Consider the following 21,158-nt stretch of genomic DNA (forward strand, 5'->3'; position numbering starts at 1 on the left):
TCCCACAAATAGCCATGCGATAATGGGCAAATAATCTGATTCGGCGATGTCGTTTGAGGGTTAAATATTAACCCCCCCATTCGGGGCCCAGGAAAGGCGAGGGCCCGGGGGCAGCACGGGCCCAGCCCACACTGTGCGATATGTGAGCGCACTAGGTCCGTGCAGCAGAGCCGGTCTCCAGTTGTCCTGGTTAACCCTCACCACTGGACCAAGACCCGGCTCTGTCAAGCCCGTGTGTTGGCTGGTGTGCAACGGCCACCACACTTTAAAAAAGATTCACGCACGGTCAACTTCCACCTTCAGGATGTAGTTAGGGACATGGAGCTTTAGGCCCTTCATTGAATCACCTGTGACCTTCTTGATGTGGAAGCAAGTCATCCTCGATTCGAGGGACTGCCTATGATGATGATTAACCCCGGACACCGGGGAGAACTCTGCGTCAAAAATAGAACCATACAGCCTAGGTTTTGTGCTCAAGTTTCTGGAGTGGGACTTAAACACACAACTCTCACGAATGGTGACAGATTAGGAAAAGGGGAGGTGCAACGAGACCTGGGTGTCATAGTACATCAGTCATTGAAGTTTGGCATGCAGGCTCAGCAGGCGCTGAAGAAGGCAAATGGCATGTTGGCCTTCATAGCGAGAGGATTTGAGTATAGGAGCAGGGAGGTCTCGCTGCGGTTGTACAGGGCCTTGGTGAGGCCACACCTGGAATATTGTGTTCAGTTTTGGTCTCCTAATCTGAGGACGGACGTTCTTGCTATTGAGGGAGTGCAGCAAAGGTTCGCCAGACTGATTCCCAGGATGACAGGACTGAGGAGAGACTAGATCAACTGGGCTTGTATCCACTGGAGTTTAGAAGAATGAGAGGGGATCTCATAGAAACATATAAAGTTCTGACCGGATTAGACAGGTTAGAGGCAAGAAGAATGTTCCCGTTGCTGGGGAGTTGCAGAACCAGGGGACACAGTCTAAGGATAAGGGGTAAGCCAGGACCGAGATGAGGAGAAACTTCTTCACTCAGAGAGTGGTTAACCTGTGGAATTCTCTGCCGCAGAAAGTTGTTGAGGCCAGTTCGTTGGATATATTCAAAAGGGAGTTAGCTGTGGCCCTTACGGCTAAAGGGATCAAGGGGTATGGAGAGAAAGCAGGAAAGGGGTACTGAGGTGAATGATCAGCCATGATCTTATTGAATGGTGGTGCTGGCTCGAAGGGCCGAATGGCCTACTCCTGCACCTATTTTTTTATGTTTCTATGTTTCTCACCACTCTGACTCAGAGGCGAGGGTGTTACTCACTGAGCCACGGCTGACACACTGAAATGAGGATGTAATAAAGATTGGGAGAACCTCTTCAGCACAGTTTACTTCTTTGCTCCCTGGAGGTCACTGAAATGTGCCGGGGTATCCTTCCATGGATCGTGCTCACTCTCCGTTACCTCACCCAAGTGACCTGTATAAGTTGGAACGTGAGCTTTGTGCGGCTATTTGATTGTGGAGGGCATCACATCTTTGTTGAACCTGACTTCCACTCTTCTATTACAGTACAGTTTTGGTCTCCGTATTTAAGGAAGGATATACTTGCATTGGAGGCTGTTCAGGGAAGGTTCACTCGGTTGATTCCGCAGATGAGTGGGGTTGACTTATGAGGAAAATTTGAGTAGGTTGATCCTATACACATTGGAGTTCAGAAGAATGAGAGGTGACCTTATCGAAACATATAAGAGGGGGCTCGACAAGGTGGATGTAGAGAGGATATTTCCACTCATAGGGGAAACTAAATCTAGGAGACATAGTCTCAGAACAAAGGGCCGCCCATTTAAAACTGAGATGAGAAATTTCTTCTCTCAGAGGGTTGTAAATCTGTGGAATTCTCCGCCCCAGAGAGCTGTGGAGGCTGGGTCATTGAGTATATTTAAGGCGGAGTTAGACAGATTTCTGAGTGATAAGGGAGTAAAGGTTTAGGGGGCGCGGGCAGGGAAGTGGAGCTGAGTCCATGATCAGATTAGCCATGATGGTATTGAATGGCGGAGCAGGCTCGAGGGGCCAAATGGCCGACTCCTGCTCCTATTTCTTATGTTCTTATTGGAGAATAGCAATCAGGAGTAGGAACCCTGGTTATTGCACGCTTGCCCTCCCTCCGCCGCCCCCACCCCCCCCTTTCTCTCTCTCTCTGGGTACTGAGGCCAATTGTCGTACCCCTACTGCTTAACCAACGGAGAACAGCCAGCCAGCAGAGGCCGAGGGTTGCGGATTCAGGATCAGCGCAATTACCAATCGGGCCACCGGGAGGAGCTCTCGCTCTGGACCATTTCCACCTCCCTCCTGACCCCTGGCCGTCATCCAAGAAGACCGCAAGACTGATGAAGCCAGTTGCGAGAAGACGGACACCAAATGGAAGACAGAGGAGAGGGGAGGACAGAGATTAATGTGAGAAAAGTATGCAGAAAGCAATTTAGCAACAATTTAATCGAGGGTGAAACAGGCGGCCGAGAACAGAGCTGGCTGATGGAGGATTGTGGTTCCCATCAGCCCAAAACCTTGAGCAATCCCCTTTCTGACACAAGTGGAGAGTCCCGACTCCAACAAAACGTGTGGAATCTTCCCACTAGCCCCACCCAAGTTTGATCATTATACTATCTTTTGTTGGCCAGGCAGTAATCTGGTGGGCCGACGGTTTTAGTACCAACATGAGCAAAGCGTCTTCAGAAATTTCCCAGCACTCGATGTGTGTGTGTGTGTACGTGAATCCTCAAACTATTGCCTGTTCCAAACACAATTCACCTCACACAGGCCTCAGTCAATGCTGCTCTACCATTGGCGAAGGTTGAACAGGTTCCCACTGGTTCTATAGTTTAGTTCCACTCCAGCGGGGAGCTTGTTGACTGTGAGGTGGAATATGGCGGTGAGGAAGAGGGTTGGGGCGATGACGCAGCCCTGTTTGACCCTGGTGCGAACGTGGATTGGGTCTGTAATGGATCCGTTGGTAAGGATCGCGGCCTGCATGTCGTCGTGGAGCAGGCGGAGGATGTTGACGAACAGTGTGACATACCAACCTTAGCGACCTCGATCAGGCCAACATCCCCAGCATTGAAGCACTGACCGCACTTGATCAGCTCCGCTGGGCGGACCACATTGTCCGCACGCCAGACACGAGACCGTATTGATCAAGTGTGGTCAGTGCTTCAATACTGGGGATGTTAGCCTGGCCGAGTCTGCTAATGTTAGTGCATCCCACGGTTTCAGGCTCCCAAAACAAGCACTCTACTCAGAACTCCTTCACGGCAAATGGGCAGAGGAAACATTACAAGGACACCCTCAAAGCCTCCCTGATAAAGTGCAACATCCCCACCAACATCTGGGAGTCCCTGGTCAAAGACCGCCCTAAGTGGAGAAAGTGCATCCGGGAGGGCGCTGAGCACCTCGAGTCTCATCGCCGCGAGCGTACAGAAATCAAGCGCAGGCAGCGGAAAGAGCGTGCGGCAAACCTGTCCCACCCTCCCTTACCCTCAACGACTATCTGTCCCACCTGTGACGAGGACTGTGGCTCTCGTATTAGACTGTTGAGCCACCTAAGGACCCATTCTAAGAGTGGAAGCGAGTCTTCCTCGATTCCGAGGAACTGCTTATGACGATGACCATTGACCACTGGGAGGTCACATGGGAGTTGCTGGGCGATGGCGGGAGGCCACAGTAGTGAGGCTTTGCTACGGCCCTCCATTTCACTAGACCTTGATTCTCAGTGCTGCGGTATTTCAACTTGCAGGAAAGTCATCGGCAGCAAGCAACACAACTTCCCAGCCAGGGGCTAAAAGGGTTGAGGACAGGTTGCTGAGACTAGGCTTTTATTCACTTGAGTGTAGAAGATTAAGGGGTGATTTGATTGAGGTATTTAAGATGATTAATGGAGTTGGTGGGGTTAATAATGAGAAACCATTTCCTCTGATGTAATGTATTTGCTTCATGGGTTCTTTGCTTAAGAATTCAGAGCAACACATTGATATTAAGAACTAGTTGGTTTATTAGCAATAGGGTTAACAATCACACTACACATTACCAGTTCATCCACCAGGCTCACAACTGCATACCTCATCGTGGATGACCTAGACCCAACCGGCTGGGGTTTTATTGAGTCTTGTGAACATCACCTGACTGCCTAAGCCATTTGCAATGTGGCAGTTCTACAAGCCTGTGAGCATATTCACAGATGCATACCTTACACTCTGGTGGGGGGGCAGGGCGGGAGGGGGGGGGGGGTGGAAACAGTCCAGAACAAGGGGACATAGCATCATTAAGGTGTACAACATTTAGGGGGCCTGGATATAGTGGATAGCAAGAGCCTATTTCCATTGGTGGAGGGGTCTATTATGAGGGGGCATAGTTTTAAGGTGGTTGGTGGAAGGTTCAGAGGGGATTTGAGGGGGGCTTCTTCACGCAGAGGGTTGTAGGGGTCTGGAACTCACTGCCTGAAAGGGTGGTGGATGCAGAAACCCTCAGCACATTTAAAAGGTGTTTGGATGGGCACATAAAGTGCCGTAGCCTACAGGGTTACGGACCTGGAGTTGGTAATTGGGATTAGACTGGATGACCTTTTGTTGGCTGACGCAGATACAATGGTAAGTACGGCAGGGAATTGAATCCTGCCAGGGTGACCTCCTGGACTAGTTTCGATCGTCTGGATGGGTCGGAGAGGAATTTTCCCAGATTTTTTTCCCCTAAATTGGCTTGGGTTTTTAATCTGGTTTTTGCCTCTCCCAGGAGATCACATGGCTCCGGTTGGGGTGGAGTGTAGAATGTTTCAGTATAAGGGGTGTCACAGTTGTGTGGGGCGGACTGGTTGGGCTGGGTGCTCTTTACCTTTCCGCCATTGTTCATAGGTTTATATGTAACCTTCAGGGCTGCTAACCGAGGGCCGTGCGGCTCTTTGTCGGCCGGCGCGGACACGGTGGGCCGGAATGGCCTCCTTCTGCGCTGTAAATGTCTATGTTTCTATGTTTCTATAACCTTAAAATTAGAGCTAGACCATTCAGAGATGATGTCAGGAAGCACTTGTTCACACAAAGGGGAGTGAGAATCTGGAACTCTCTCCCCCCAAAAAATACTGTTGAGGTCAATTGAAAAATTCAAACCTGTAAGATTGATAGGTTTGGGTTTGGAAAAGGTATTAAGGGTTATGTAGCCAAGGTAAATGAGATTAAGATACAGATCAGCCTTGATCCAACTGAATGGCGGAACAGGCTCGAGCATCTGAATGGCCTCCTCCTGTTCCTCGGCAGGGTCACCAACCCGCTAAGATTTTTCAGGCGTCTCCATTAATTGACGATTAATTGTCAGGGTGTAATGTATGTGCCTGTGAGTATGCTCACAGGTTTGTAGAGCTGTTGTTCCTTGGAGATGGAGCAAGCGGTGTCCACCGGTACGCTCGCGGCCTTCCGCGAGAGCCGGGCGCCGGAGGGACTGGAGTGCATCATCACCCCCGGCAACCAAATTTTAATTTGATTTTATATGTTTTTAAAAGTTTCATTTGTTTTATTGCCGGGTTTTAGTGTCCCCCAGGTCAGGAGGCACTTAAATTATTTGCTTCTCGGTGCCCTTAAAAAACCCACAAAAAAACACAAACCCGCCCCCCCCCCCCAAAAAACAATTAAAAAAACAAAAGAAAGGGCACTTGAAAAGTTTTTGGAGTGTTTCCCCCCCCGCCCCCTTTAATGAGGGGGCACTTGGATTAATTGTTTATTTATTTGCAACAAAAGAGTTGTAGAGCTGTTGAGTTGGGAGTGGCTTAGCCAGTCACGTGATGTTCACAAGACTCAATAAAACCCCAGCCAGTTGGGTTCAGGGGATCCACGATGGGGCAGGTGGTTGTGAGCCCGATGGATGAATCGGTAATGTGTAGTGTAATTGTTAAGCCTTTTGCTAATAACCCAACTAGTTCTTAATAGCAATGTGTTGCTATGAATTCTTAAGCAAAGAACCCACAAAGCAAATACTTTACACAGGACACTGCTACAAGCAAACTAGGAGAAAAATGATAGCAGACTTAAAAAAATAATTGGACTTTTTTTGCATTTGCATTGTATACTTTAATAGAAATATTGGAGATATTGGGGGGAAGGGGGTGGGGTAAAGGGTTACTTGACTGAGAGTCAAAAATCATCTGATCAGATAATGAAGGGAAGGTGAGACTTCTTGGGCGACCAATGGCGGGGAGCAAGGGGCAGGGCAGTTGGCGGTGGGAGGTCATGTGATGAAACCTCCTGGAATACGTCCAATCAGAGTTGGCAAGTCCACCATCTCCTGATATAAAAGACCTCTGGCCGTTGAAACATAAGAATTAGGAGCAGGAGTCGGTCACTTGGCCCCTCGAACCTGCTCCGCCATCCAGTAAGATCCTGGCTGATCTTCGACCTCAACTCCACTTTCCTGCACTATCCCCATGTCCCTCGATTTCCTTAATATCCAAAAATCTCCGCCTTGAATATACTCAAAGACTGAACCCGCACAGCCCTCTGGGGCAGAAAATTCCAAAGATTCACCACTCTCTGAGTGAAGGTGTTTCTCCTCATCTCAGTCCTAAATGACCGACCCCTTATTCTGAGACTGTGACCCCTGGTTCTAGACTCCCCAGTCAGGGGAAACATCCTCCCTGCATCTACTCTGTCAAGCCCTGTAAGTATTTTGTATGTTTCAATAAGATCACCTCTCATTCTTCTAAACTCGAGAGAATATAGGCCTAGTCTACTCAATCTCTCCTCATAGGATAATCCCCCCATCCCAGGAATCAGTCTGTGAACCTTCCTTGTTGCACTCCCAATTGCAGTAAGGCGTCTTTACTCTTATATTCAAACCCTCTTGTAATAAAGGCCAGCATACCATTTGCTTTCTTAATTGCTTGCTGTACCTGCATGTTAACTTTCAGTGATGGGTGTACAAGGACACCCAGGTCCCTCTGAACAGCAACATTTCCCAATCTCTCACCATTTAAAAAATACTCTCCCTACCAAACTTCCCATTTCACCACATTATATTCCAAGGAATAGTTTTTAGATGCAAAGTTACCATGATGCCGGGAGCTGTTGGTTTCCATGGGATACGAGGTGAGAATCACGGCAGGGATCAAATATTCAAAAGATGGAGCCTGGACCAGAGGCAGTCTAGAAAGGGAGAGGGGGAAAGAGACGAGGGGAGGGATGGGCGTGAAGGTAAAAACATTATTAACCAATCAACAAGATGAATTAATTGCACTGGCAGTGATGCACCACCAAAGTGCCAACATTTGTAACGAGCTTTATTTTTGTGAATTTGATGCACTTCAAGGTGAATAAAGGAACATGCATTTCTATAGCGCCTTTCAGGATGTCCCAACGTGCTTTGCTGCCCATTAAATATTTTTGAAGTGTAGTCGCTGTTGTAATGTACGCAAAGCAGCCCGCTTGATCGACACCCCATCCACCACGCTTAAACATTCTCTCCCTCCACCACCGGCGCACCGGTACTGTCTACAAGATGCACTGCAGCCTCAAAGCCTCCTTGATAAAGTGTAACATCCCCACCGACACCTGGGAGTTCCTGGCCAAAGACCGCCCTAAGTGGATGAAGAGCATCCAGGAGGACGCTGAGTACCTCGAGTCTCGTCGCCGAGAGCATGCAGAAAACAAGCGCAGGCAGCGGAAGGAGCGTGCGGCAAACCAGACTCCCCACCCACCCTTTCCTCCAACCACTGTCTGTCCCACATGTGACAGAGACTGTAATTCCTGTATTGGACTGTTCAGTCACCTGAGAGCTCACTTTTGGAGTGGAAGCAAGTCTTCCGCGATTTCGAGGGACTGCCTATGTTGATGATGATGGACTGCAGCAACTCGCCAAGGCTTCTTCGGCAGCACCTCCCAAACCCGCCGCCTCTACTACCTAGAAGGACAAGGGCAGCAGGCGCATGGGAACACCACCACCTCCACGTTCCCCTCCAAGTCGCACACCATCCCGACTTGGAAATATAATCGGCCGTTCCTTAATCGTGGCTGGGTCAAAATCCTGGAACTCCCTCCCTAACAGCACTGTGGGAGCACCTTCACCGCACGGACTGCAGCGGTTCAAGAAGGCGGCTCACCACCACCTGCTCAAGGGCAATTAGGGATGGGCAATAAATGGCGGCCTTGCCAGCGATGTCCACATTCCATGCCGGAAAAGAAATACAATATGCGCAAAGCAAGATCCCACAACCAGCGATGAGACACAGGTCCAGATAATGTGCTTCTGATTTGCTAATGACCTTAAATCGGTATCCTCTGGTTACCGACCCTCTTGCCAGTTTCTCCCCATCTATCAAAATCTAAATCGAGCATGAATGCCAACAAAAGGGATGAGTGTGACCAGAGCTGATCAGAGTCTGACCAGGACACTGTACAATTTCAGCGTAACTTCCTCTGGCTTGTACTCTACCGATTTACCAATGTAGTTCAGCGATCGTGGAGAGGGCTTGATGGTGCAAATGGTCTTTTCCTGCCCGTCATTTTCGTATGAACCTCGGAACCCCGAGCTGGGCTTCCGACCACATATCCTCTCCATCACCGTGTCCGCCTATTTCTACCTCGGTAACATCGCCCGTCTCCGCCCCTGCCTCAGCTCATCCGCTGCTGAAAATTTCAACCATGCCTTGGTTACCTCTAGACTCAACCATTCCAATGCGCTCCTGGCCGGCGTCCCATCTTCCACTCTCCATAAACACGAGCTCATCCACAGCTGCTGCCCATGTCCTAACCCGTTCGCTCACTGACTTACATTGGCACCCGGCCCGGCAACGCCTCAATTTATAAAATGCCATCCTCGTTTTCAAAACCCTCCATGGCCACGGCCCCCATTCCCTATCTACACACAAACGCCTCGGGAAATTTCATTATGTTAAAGTTATGTTGTTGATTTGGGGCAACGGTGGGTATACGGAGTTAGGTCACATCGGCCATGGTCTAACTGAATGGCGGAACAGGTACAAGGGGGCTGAATAGCCTCCTCCTGTTCCTACGTTTCCTAACCGCCTTTCATGCTCCCAGGGCATCCCAAAGTGCTTTCCAGCCAATAAACATCGCGTCTTAGAGATATCGAAACTAGGAGCAGTAGTTGGCCATTTGGCCCTTCGAGCCTGCACCGCCATTCAATATGATCATGGCTGATCCTCTATCTCAACACCATATTCCTGCTTTTCCCCATACCCCTTGATGCCTTTTGTGTCTAGAAATCTATCTATCTCCCTCTTAAATATATTCAGTGACTTGGCCTCCACAGCCTTCTGTGGTAGAGAATTCCACAGGTTCACCACCCTCTGAGTGAAAACATTATTAAGGATGTCATAGCAGTGCATTTGGAAAGAGGTAATATGATAGGTCCAAGTCAGCATGGATTTGTGAAAGGGAAATCATGCTTGACAAATCTTCTGGAATTTTTTGAGGATGTTTCCAGTAGAGTGGACAAGGGAGAACCAGTTGATGTGGTATATTTGGACTTTCAGAAGGCTTTCGACAAGGTCCCACACAAGAGATTAATGTGCAAAGTTAGAGCACATGGGATTGGGGGTAGTGTGCTGACATGGATTGAGAACTAGTTGTCAGACAGGAAGCAAAGAGTAGGAGTAAATGGGGACTTTTCAGAATGGCAGGCAGTGACTAGTGGGGTACCGCAAGGTTCTGTGCTGGGGCCCCAGCTGTTTACACTGTACATTAATGGTTTAGACGAGGGGATTAAATGTAGTATCTCCAAATTTGCGGATGACACTAAGTTGGGTGGCAGTGTGAGCTGCGAGGAGGATGCTATGAGGCTGCAGAGCGACTTGGATAGGTTAGGTGAGTGGGCAAATGCATGGCAGATGAAGTATAATGTGGATAAATGTGAGGTTATCCACTTTGGTGGTAAAAACAGAGAGACAGACTATTATCTGAATGGTGACAGATTAGGAAAAGGGGAGGTGCAAAGAGACCTCGGTGTCATGGTACATCAGTCATTGAAGGTTGGCATGCAGGTACAGCAGGTGGTTAAGAAAGCAAATGGCATGTTGGCCTTCATAGCGAGGGGATTTGAGTACAGGGGCAGGGAGGTGTTGCTGCAATTGTACAGGGCCTTGGTGAGGCCACACCTGGAGTATTGTGTACAGTTTTGGTCTCCTAACCTGAGGAAGGACATTCTTGCTATTGAGGGAGTGCAGCGAAGGTTCACCAGACTGATTCCTGGGATGGCGGGACTGACCTATCAAGAAAGACTGGATCAACTGGGCTTGTATTCACTGGAGTTCAGAAGAATGAGAGGGGACCTCATAGAAATGTTTAAAATTCTGACGGGGTTAGACAGGTTAGATGCAGGAAGAATGTTTCCAATGTTGGGGAAGTCCAGAACCAGGGGACACAGTCTAAGGATAAGGGGGAAGCCATTTAGGACCGAGATGAGGAGGAATTTCTTCACCCAGAGAGTGGTGAACCTGTGGAATTCTCTACCACAGAAAGTTGTTGAGGCCAATTCACTAAATATATTCAAAAAGGAGTTAGATGAAGTCCTTACTACTAGGGGAATCAAGGGGTATGGTGAGAAAACAGGAATGGGGTACTGAAGTTGCATGTTCAGCCATGAACTCATTGAATGGCGGTGCAGGCTAGAAGGGCCGAATGGCCTACTCCTGCACCTATTTTCTATGTTTCTATGTTTCTATTTCTCCTCATCTCGGTCCTAAATTTCCTTCCCCGTATCCTGAGACTGTGACCCCTTGTTCTAGACTTCCCAGCCCCGGGGAAACATCCTCCCCGCATCCAGTCTATCTAACCCAGTCAGAATTTTATACATTTCAATGAGATCCCCTCTCATTCTTCTCAATTCTAGTAAATACAGGCCTAGTCGACCCAATCTCTCCTCATACATAAGAACATAAGAACATAAGAAATCGGAGCAGGAGTAGGCCATACGGCCCCTCGAGCCTACTCCGCCATTTAATACGATCATGGCTGATCCGATCATGGACTCAGGTCCACGTCCCTGCCCGCTTTCCATAACCCCTTATTCCCTTATCTTTTAAGAAACTGTCTATTTCTGTCTTAAATTTATTCAATGGCCTTTATTCAATGTCTCAGCTTCCACAGCTCTCTGAGGCAGCAAATTCCACAGATTTACAACCTTCTGAGAGAAGAAATTCCTCCTCATCTCAGTTTTAAATGGGCGGCCCCATATTCTAAGATTATGCCCCCTAGTTCGAGTCCCCCCCTATCAGTGGAAACATTCTCTTTGGATCCACCTTGTCAAGCCTCCTCATAATCTTAGACGTTTCGATCAGATCACCTCTCATTCTTCTGAATTCCAATGAGTAGAGGCCCAACCTACTCAACCTTTCCTCATAAGTCAACCCCCTCATCCCTGGAATCAACCGAGTGAACCTTCTCTGAACTGCCTCCAAAGCAAGTATATCCTTTCGTAAATATGACAGTGCCAATACGGCAGTGTTGTGATGTAAAAACTCTGTTCGCTGTTTTTCTGTCTTGCGAGATGCAGTTAAGGAGTTGCTGACTGTAAATGGTTGCTCGCTTGGCCATGCGGCCAGGGGTTACTGGCTGTACAATCATCCTTTGTCTCCGAGGGGAGCAGCTCGGCTGCATTCTCTCCCCCCGCCCCCTCCCTCCACGTTTGGCGTGGTTGCAAAGAGGTTTCTTGGCTGCACGGCGCTGCTGGACCTGTGGCAGTATAAACCAGTTATTTCAGGACGGAGCTGACTCTGAATGGAAGCTGTGTGACTCTCCCCAGCCTCCCCCCACCCCCACCACCCAGCCCTCTTTCAACGAGGCTATCTGCCTCCCAGTGATGTCAGCTTAGGCCTTGACTCCAGATTGCGGCTGGGCTGACAGGACCGCTGTGGCAGCTGCGCTGTAAACGCACCGTCGTGTGGTGGTCCCGGCCTGCGTGAGAACACCAGCGGCAGGTCGGGGCCATAAAAGGAGCGGCGAGCAGAGGCCCCTGAACAGCGTGGAGGTGTACCGCGGCAAGGTACAGCGCGAGCTGGTGCAGGAGGGCGACGGCAGCGAAGAGTGACGTCATCCAGGTCCAGGTCGGTGATTGGAGCGTGGGCAGACACAGCAGGAGCGGCGAGGTCAGGGGCGAAGGAGCGGTGAGAGAATGTAGAGGGATGTGATCGGGGCCCGGGAGAGGCGAGAGTTCGGGGGCCAGAAGAGGCGAGGGCCCAGGGGCAGCACGGGCCCAGCCCACACTGTGCGATATGTGTGCACACTAGGTCCGTGCAGCAGAGCTGGTCTCCAGTCGTCTTGGTTCACCCTTGCCACTGGACCAGGACCTAACTCTGTCAAGCCCCGTGTGGTGGCTGGTGTGCAACGGCCACCACACGTTAAAAAAATCCACGCACAGGCATCTTCCACCCTTCGAGATGCAGTTCGGAACCTGGAATTTTAGGTCCTTCATTGGAACACCTATGAACTCATCCCTTTTTGGCATGGAAGCAAGTCATTCATTTCGAGGGACTGCCTATGACTTATTGGGTTGCTTTTGGCTGCACAATGACAGTGCTTGGTATTTAAAAATTCATGCCCCCCTTGGGTTCTCAACCCCATCAATCAAACGCCATGATATCAAGGATTGCTCTGTCACTGGCCGCCTCTGCCCTGAGTTCCAATTTGTGCTGTAGTTTGTCTTCAACCTCCGTGGTTAAGTAGCCGCCCTTGTTCCGACAGCACTGAAGGCGGCCATTCAGCCCATTGCGCCTGTGCCAGCTCTTTGAGAGAGCCACAAACTTAGACCCACTCCCCTTCCCTTTATTATTGTTTCAATCGGGTGAGATTAGAAAGTGCTGCAGTACAGAGGGACCCGGGGGTACTTGTGCATGAAACACAAAACGTTAGTGTGCAGGTACAGCAAGTGATCAGGAAGGCCAATGGAATGTTGGCCTTTATTGCAAGGGGGATAGAGTATAAAAGCAGAGAAGTCCTGCTACAACTGTACATGGTATTGGTGAGGTCACACCTGGAGTACTGCGTGCAGTTTTGGTCTCCTTACTTAATAAGAATAAGAACATAAGAAATATGAATGGGAGTAGGCCATACGGCCCCTCGAGCCTGCTCCGCCATTCAATGAGATCATGGCTGATCTGATCATGGACTCAGCTCCACTTCCCCGCCCGCTCCCCATAACCCCTTATCATTTCAGAAACTGTCTATTTCTGTCTTAAATTTATTCAATGTCCCAGCTTCCACAGCTCTCTGAGGCAGCAAATTCCACAGATTTACAACCTTCTGAGAGAAGAAATTTTTCCTCATCTCTGTTTTAAATGGGCGGCCCCTTATTCTAAGATCATGCCCCCTAGTTCTAGTCTCTCCTATCAGTGGAAACATCCTCTCTGCATCCACCTTGTCAAGCCCCCTCATAATCTTATACGTTTTGATAAGATCACTTCTCATTCTTCTGAATTCCAATGAGTAGAGACCCAACCTACTCAACCTTTCCTCATAAGTCAACCCCCTCATCTCCAGAATCAACCTAGTGAACAATCTCTGAACAGCCTCCAATGCAAGTATATCCTTTCGGAAATATGGAAACCAAAACTGCACGCAGTATTCCAGGTGTGGTCTCACCAATACCCTGTATAGCTGTAGCAAGACATCCCTGCTTTTATACTCGATCCCGTTAAGGAGGGATATACTTGCATTGGAGGTAGTGCAGAGAAGGTTCACGAGGTTGATTCCTGAGATGAAGGGGTTGTCATATGAAGAAAGGTTGAGCAGGTTGGGCCTGTACTCATTGGAGTTTAGAAGAATGAGAGGTGATATTGAAACGTATAAGATTCTGAGGGGGCTTGACAGGGTAGATGCAGAGAGGATGTTTCCCCTCGTGGGGGAAATCTAGAACTAGGGGGCATAGTTTCAGAATATGGGGTCACCCATTTAAAACAGAAATGAGGAGGAATTTCTTCTCTCAGAGGGTTGGGAATCTTTGGAATTATCTTCCCCAGAGAGCTGTGGAGGCTGGGTCATTGAATATATTTAAGGTGGAGATAGACAGATTTTTGAATGATAAGGGCGTCAAGGGTTATGGGGAGCGGGCAGGGAAGTGGACCTGAGTCCATGATCGGATCAGCCATGATCGTATTAAATGGCGGAGCAGGCTCGAGGAGCCAAATTGCCGACTCCTGCTCCTATTTCTTATGTTCTTGCGTTCTTTCCTCATAGCCTGAAAGCTTCTTCCTTAATCTTTTTCTGTAGTTGAGTGTAGTCACAGTTATCCTCCACTGATTGCTAATAGCTAGTCATTTTCCCCTTTCTGTCCACGCTCCCTGGCCTTTCCCCCTGCCCGCATGCTTTCCTCTCCCTTGCTTTATTGATTCAGGGAGTTTAGTTTGAGGTCTCCATGGTGGGGCAGTCTGCGTGACCACACTTCTCAACGTGGGTATGATATGCTGAGAGAGAAAGATTTGGAGATGCCCTCACCATTCTCCTCACAATTCCAACGGCCTGAAAAGTGACACGTGAAATTGGATGTCTTAAGTACATTATCACTCCTGCCCCACTGGCTCAGGGAAAATGTTGGAAGAGATCCAGAGGTGTGATTCGATGTAGAGTGTCACTAGATTTGGTGCTTAACATGCCCAACCACAGCAGAGCGGCAACCAACAATGTAAGTAGAACGACGATGTGCATTGATACAGCGCCTTTAACGTAGAAGACTGAAATATATATATGGCTCCACCCAGTGGACTCCGGTGGTAATGCAGCCATTGCTGTTTACAACAATAAAGAGGGATCAGGTCACCTGACAGGTTCTTGAATATATCAGCCACCTTAGAGCCTGTGTGTTTGTGAGGTCGCACAGAAGATATAACATTGGCGATGAAGGATGGGATTTCTGGATAACCTAGCTGAAATTTTTGTTGGTGGATGATTCAGCCAACTGACAGAGGGAGTTTGAGGGTTTCTTTGTTTTGATTAACTGCTAAAAATCCAAGGTAAGTTACAAGCATACCTGGCTGAACTGTCAGAGTTCAGATGGCCATGCCTATGGGAATAATAGGGCGCTTGGGTAAATTCCATTGTGACCGTGAAACTTTCAGAGTGCATGTGGAGCGGCTAGAAATGTTTCTCACCACAAATAGTATCATCAAAGTCCCCAATGGTGAAAACCGTAACCGGGTGGTATTGCAAAGAAAACGGGCTACTTTCTTAACTGAAATAGGCCCCGAGGTGCATGAAACCCTGAAAAATTTGCTTGTTCCCATCAAGCCAAAGGACACATCACTTACAGATATTCTGAGCAAGTTAGAACAGCACTACAGTCCTGAGCCCCTGGAAATTGCTGAACGTTATCGCTTTGGAATACATAATCAATTACCCGACGAAAGTTTCAGTGAGTACATTGCAGCATTACAGAAGTTATCTATTCACTGTCATTTCAGAAACTTTGAGGACCGAGCATTGTGTGATCGTTTTCTTTGTGGGATGAAACATGAAGCGATCAGAAGAAAGTTGTTGACAACTCCTAACTTGACTTTTGATTTAGCTTGTCAGACAGCTAGGTCAATGGACATGGTTGACCAATATTCCCGGAGAATTTCGTACCATTTCCAGTCGTCAGACAACTGAGGTGAAGCACCTGCAGGTTAAAGGTAAAAGGCAGTTGGGCCCTCAAGGTCTCAGCAACTGGCAATGGTAAACAGAGCATTGAAGTTCTGCTATCGGTTCCTGGGACAACACGTTGCTCAAAGTTGGCCATATGTGAAGGCAGACTGTTTCTTCTGCAGGAAAACTGGGCATCTTGCGAAGGCATGCCGACTGAAGAGTAAACCAACTTTCAAGGCTATAACTAGAAATCTCCAGAGATGACATAGCATAGAAGAAAAACAACAAGACAAAAAGATACACATTATCAGGAGCACGAGGGTATCTAACTGCAATTCGAAAAGAATCATCATCCACGTAAATGTTGCAGGAACCAAGATAACATGGAAATCGACATTGGTGCATCCGTGAGTGCAGTACCGGAATCGTTATATCTCCACATGTTGCGTGATTTCCCATTGGAGAAATCCAAGATAGAGCGGCGAGGCGACTCAGGAGAGAACATTCCTGTGGTAAGTCGTATCACCATACGGGTGAAATACAAGGGTCAATACAAGTGGTGGCAGGAGACAAGCCTGACTTACGAGGAAGAAATTGGTTGGGATCACTGAAGCTGGATTGGAGTGAGATTTTGTGTGTTGAAACGAGATTTGCATCGAAGCATGATGTCAGCAAGAAGTATCCGAAGGTGTTTTGTGAAACAGGCACTCTGAAATGTCCTAAGGCGCTTCACAGGAACATTATCAAATAAAATTTGACACCGAGCCACATAGAAAGATATTAGGACAGATGACCAAAAACTTGGTCAAAGTGGAGTACTTTAAAGGAGGAATGAGAGATAGTGAGGGGAGAGGTTTAGGAAGGGAATTCCAGAGCTTAGGATCTAAGTAGCTGAAAGCACGGCCACTAATGGTTAGTGAATGAGCAGAAATTTTATCCAATTAAATATTGGGAAGACTGAAGCCATCGTCTTTGGTCCCCACATCAAACTGCGTACCCTAACCACTGACTCCATCGCTCTCCCTATCATCCATCTAAGGCTGAACCAGACTGTTTGCAACCGGGAGTTCGGGAGGCCTATAACGGCCCAGTAGGCGTCGAGGAGGTGGGAGCTCGGAGCAGCGCGAGGAGGTGGGAGCTCGGAGCAGCGCGAGTCTGGCGATTTCGGGAGGCCTATAAAGGCCCAGTAGGCGTCGAGGAGGTGGGAGCTCGGAGCAGCGCGAGGAGGTGGGAGCTCGGAGCAGCGCGAGTCTGGGGATTTCGGGAGGCCTATAAAGGCCCAGTAGGCGTCGAGGAGGTGGGAGCTCGGAGCAGCGCGAGGAGGTGGGAGCTCGGAGCAGCGCGAGTCTGGGGATTTCGGGAGGCCTATAAAGGCCAGCCGGAGCAGCGCGAGGAGGTGGGAGCTCGGAGCAGCGCGAGGAGGTGGGAGCTCGGAGCAGCGCGAGTCTGGGGAGTATCGAGAGGCCTATAAAGGCCAGCCGGAGCAGCGCGAGGAGGTGGGAGCTCGGAGCAGCGCGAGTCTGGGGATTTCGGGAGGCCTATAACGGCCAGCCGGAGCAGCTGCAGCAGGGAGGCAAAATAGAAGTAGAAAGAAATCGAAAGGTGACGTCACAGCCTAGGGGGTAAGTGATTGGCAAGTAGTTTTTCTTTTTCTTTTCTTTATCAGTAAGTAATCTTTTAGCTTTGTTGTTGCCAAATTAAGGTTATCTAGGGGTTAAGTCATGGCAGGAGAGCTCAGATATGTGTTATGCTCCTCCTGTACTATGTGGGAAGTCAGGGACGCTTCCGGTGTCCCTGACGACTACTGGTGTGGGAAGTGTGTACAGCTGCAGCTCCTGATGGACCACATTGCGGCACTGGAGCTGTGGGTGGATTCACTCTGGAGCATGCACGATGCTGAGAATGTCGTGAATAGCACGTTTAGTGAGTTGGTGTTACCGCAGGAAATGGGTACACAGCCAGATAGGGAATGGATGACCAACAGGAAGAGCAGTGCAACGAAGGTAGTGCAGGGGTCCCCTGCGGTCATCCCCCTGAAAAACAGATACACTGCTTTGGGTACTGTTGGGTGGGATGACTCATCAGGGGGGAGCAGCAGCAGCCAAGTTCATGGCACCGTGGGTGGCTCTGTTGCACAGGAGGGCAGGCAAAAGAGTGAGAGAGCTATAGTGATAGGGGATTCAATTGCAAGTGGAATAGACAGACGTTTCTGCGGCCGCAACCGAGACTCCAGGATCGTATGTTGCTTCCCTGATGCAAGGGTCAAGGATGTCTCGGAGCGGGTGCAGGGCATTCTGAAAAGGGAGGATTAATAGCCATTTGTCGTGGTGCATATAGGTATCAACGATATAGGTAAAAAAAGGGATGAGGTCCTACAAGACGAATTTAGGGAGCTAGGAGCTAAATTAAAAACTAGGACCTCAAAAGTAGTAATCTCAGGATTGCTACCAGTGCCACGTGCTAGTCAGAGTAGGAATCGCAGGATAGCTCAGATGAATACGTGGCTTGAGGAGTGGTGCAGCAGGGAGGGATTCAAATTCCTGGGACAGTGGAACCGGTTCTGGGGGAGGTGGGACCAGTACAAACCGGAGGGTCTGCACCTGGGCAGGACTAGAACCAATGTCCGAGGGGGAGTGTTTGCTAGTGCTGTTGTGGAGGTGTTAAACTAATATGGCAGGGGAATGGGAACCTATGCAGGGAGACAGAGGTTAGTAGAATGGGGGCAGAAACAAAAGATAGAAAGAAAAAAATTAAAAATGGAGGGCAGAGAAAACTAAGGCAAAAAGCAAAAAGGGCCACATTACAGCAAAATTCTAAAGGGCAAAGTGTGTTAGAAAGACAAGCCTGAAGGCTCTGTGCCTCAATGTGAGGAGTATTCAGAATAAGGTGGACAAATTAACTGCGCAGATAGCAGTTAACGGGTATGATGTAATTGGCATAACGGAGACATGGCTCCAGGGTGACCAAGGCTGGGAACTCAACATCCAGGAGTATTCAACATAGACAGAAAGGAAAAGGAGGTGGGGTGGCATTGCTGGTTAAAGAGGAAATTAATGCAATAGTAAGGGGGGACATTAACCTGGATGATGTGGAATCTGTATGGGTGGAGCTGCGGAATACCAAAGACCAGAAAACGCGAGTGTGAGTTGTGTACAGACCACCAAACAGTAGTAGTAAGGTTGGGGACAGCATCAAACAAGAAATTAGGGATGCGTGCAATAAAGGTACAGCAGTTATCATGGGTGACCTTAATCTACATATTGATTGGGCTAACCAAACTGGTAGCAATGCGGTGGAGGAGGATTTCCTGGAGTGTATTAGGGATGGCTTTCTAGACCAATATGTCGAGGAACTAACCAGGGAGCTGGCCATCCTAGACTGAGTGATGTGTAATGAGAAAGGACTAATTAGCAATCTTGTTGTGCGAGACCCCTTGGGGAAGAGTGACCATAACATGGTAGAATTCTTTATTTGGATGGAGAGTGACACAGTTAATTCAGAAACTAGGGTCCTGAACTTAAGGAAAGTTAACTTCGACGGTATGAGACGTGAATTGGCTAGAATAGACTGGCGAGCGATACTTAAAGGGTTGACGGTGAATAGGCAATGGCAAACATTTAAAGATCACATGGATGAACTTCAGCAATTGTACATCCCTGTCTGGAGTAAAAAATAAAAAAGGGAAGGTGGCTCAACCGTGGCTAACAAGGGAATTAAGGATACTGTTAAATCCAAGGAAGAGGCATATAAATTGGCCAGAAAAAGCAGCAAACCTGAGAATTGGGAGAAATTTTGAATTTTGCAGAGGAGGAAAAAGGATTTAATTAAGAGGCGGAAAATAGAGTACACAAGAAGATTGCTTGGAAAATAAAAACTGACTGCAAAAGTTTCTATAGATATTTGAAGAGAAAAAGATTAGTGAAGACAAATGTAGGTCCCTTGCAGTCGGATGCAGATGAATTTATAATGGGGAACAAAGAAATGGCAGACCAATTGAACAAATACTTCGGTCTGTCTTCACAAAGGAAGATACAAATAACCTTCCGGAAGTACTCGGGGACCGAGGGTCTAGTGAGAAGGAGGAACTGAAGGATATCCTTATTAGGCAGGAAATTGTGTTATGGAAATTGATGGGATTGAAGGCCGATAAATCCCCGGGGCCTGATAGTCTGCATCCCAGAGTACAGAAATAGTGAATGCATTGGTGATCATTTTCCAACAGTCTATCGACTCGGGATCAGTTCCTATGGACTGGAGGGTAGCTAATGTAACACCACTTTTTAAAAAGGGAGGGAGAGAGAAAGTGCATAATTATAGACCAGTTAGCCTGGCATCAGTGGTGGGGAAAATGTTGGAATCAATTATTAAGGATGAAATAGCAGTGCATTGGAAAGCAGTGACCGGATTGGTCCAAGTCAGCATGGATTTATCAAGGGGAAATCATGCTTGACAAATCTTCTGGAATTTTTTGAGGATGTAACTAGTAGAGTGGGCAAAGGAGAACCAGTGGATGTGGTGTAGTTGGACTTTCAAAAGGCTTTTGACAAGGTCCCATACAAGAGATTGGTGTGCAAAATCAAAGCACATGGTATTGGGGGTAATGTACTGATGTGGATAGAGAACTGGTTGGCAGACAGGAAGCAGAGAGTCGGGATAAACGGGTCCTTTTCAGAATGGCAGGCAGTGACTAGTGGAGTGCCGCAGGGCTCAGTGCTGGGACCCCAGCTCTTTACAATGCACATCAATGATTTGGATGAAGGAATTGAGTGTAATATCTCCAAGTTTGCAGATGATACTAAACTGGGTGGTGGTGTGAGCTGTGAAGGGGACACTAAGAGGCTGCAGGGTGATTAGACAGGTTAGGTGAGAGGGCAAATGCATGGCAGATGCAGTATAATGTGGATAAATGTGAGGTTATCCACTTTGGTGGCAAAAACGCGAAAACAGAATATTATCTGAATGGTGGCAGATTAGGAAAAGGGGAGGTGCAACGAGACCTGGGTGTCATGGTTCATCAGTCATTGAAAGTTTACAGCAGGCGGTAAAGAAGGCAAATGGTATGTTGGCCTTCATAGCTAGGGGATTTGAGTATAGGAGCAGGGAGATCTTACTTCAGTTCTACAGGGCCTTGGTGTGGTCTCACCTGGAATATTGTGTTCAGTTTTGGTCTCCTAATCTGAGGAAGGCCGTTCTTGCTAAGGGAGTGCAGTGAAGGTTCACCAGATTGATTCCTGGGATGGCTGGACTGACATATGAGGAGAGATTGGATCAACTGGGCCTTTATATATTGGGGTTTAGAAGGATGAGAGGGGATCTCATAGAAACATACAAGATTCTGACGGGACGAGACAGGTTAGATGCGGGTAGATTGTTCCCGATGTTGGGGAAGTCCAGAACCAGGGAAGTCCAAAACAGTCTTTGGATAAGGGGTAGGCCATTTAGGACTGAGATAAGGAGAAACTTCTTCACTCAGAGAGTTGTTAACCTGTGGAATTCCCTGCCGCAGAGAGTTGTTGATGCCAGTTCATTCGATATATTCAAGAGGGAGTTAGATATGGCCCTTACGGCTAAGGGGATCA

The 21,158-nt window shown here is 48.3% G+C and overlaps 1 protein-coding gene across 1 annotated transcript in view; it reads right to left on the reverse strand.

Moving 5' to 3' along the window:
- Positions 1-21,158, reverse strand: part of slc23a3 (solute carrier family 23 member 3) — a 165,366-nt gene that overhangs the window by 108,515 nt on the left and 35,693 nt on the right. Inside the window, exon 3 of the mRNA XM_070873499.1 lies at positions 7,058-7,152. Within this exon, the coding sequence (XP_070729600.1) occupies positions 7,058-7,152 (95 nt within the window). The remainder of the gene's footprint in view (positions 1-7,057; positions 7,153-21,158) is intronic.

The sequence above is a fragment of the Pristiophorus japonicus genome, chromosome 3, assembly GCF_044704955.1.
Source record: "Pristiophorus japonicus isolate sPriJap1 chromosome 3, sPriJap1.hap1, whole genome shotgun sequence".
In the NCBI taxonomy this organism is placed as follows: Eukaryota; Metazoa; Chordata; class Chondrichthyes; family Pristiophoridae; genus Pristiophorus; species Pristiophorus japonicus.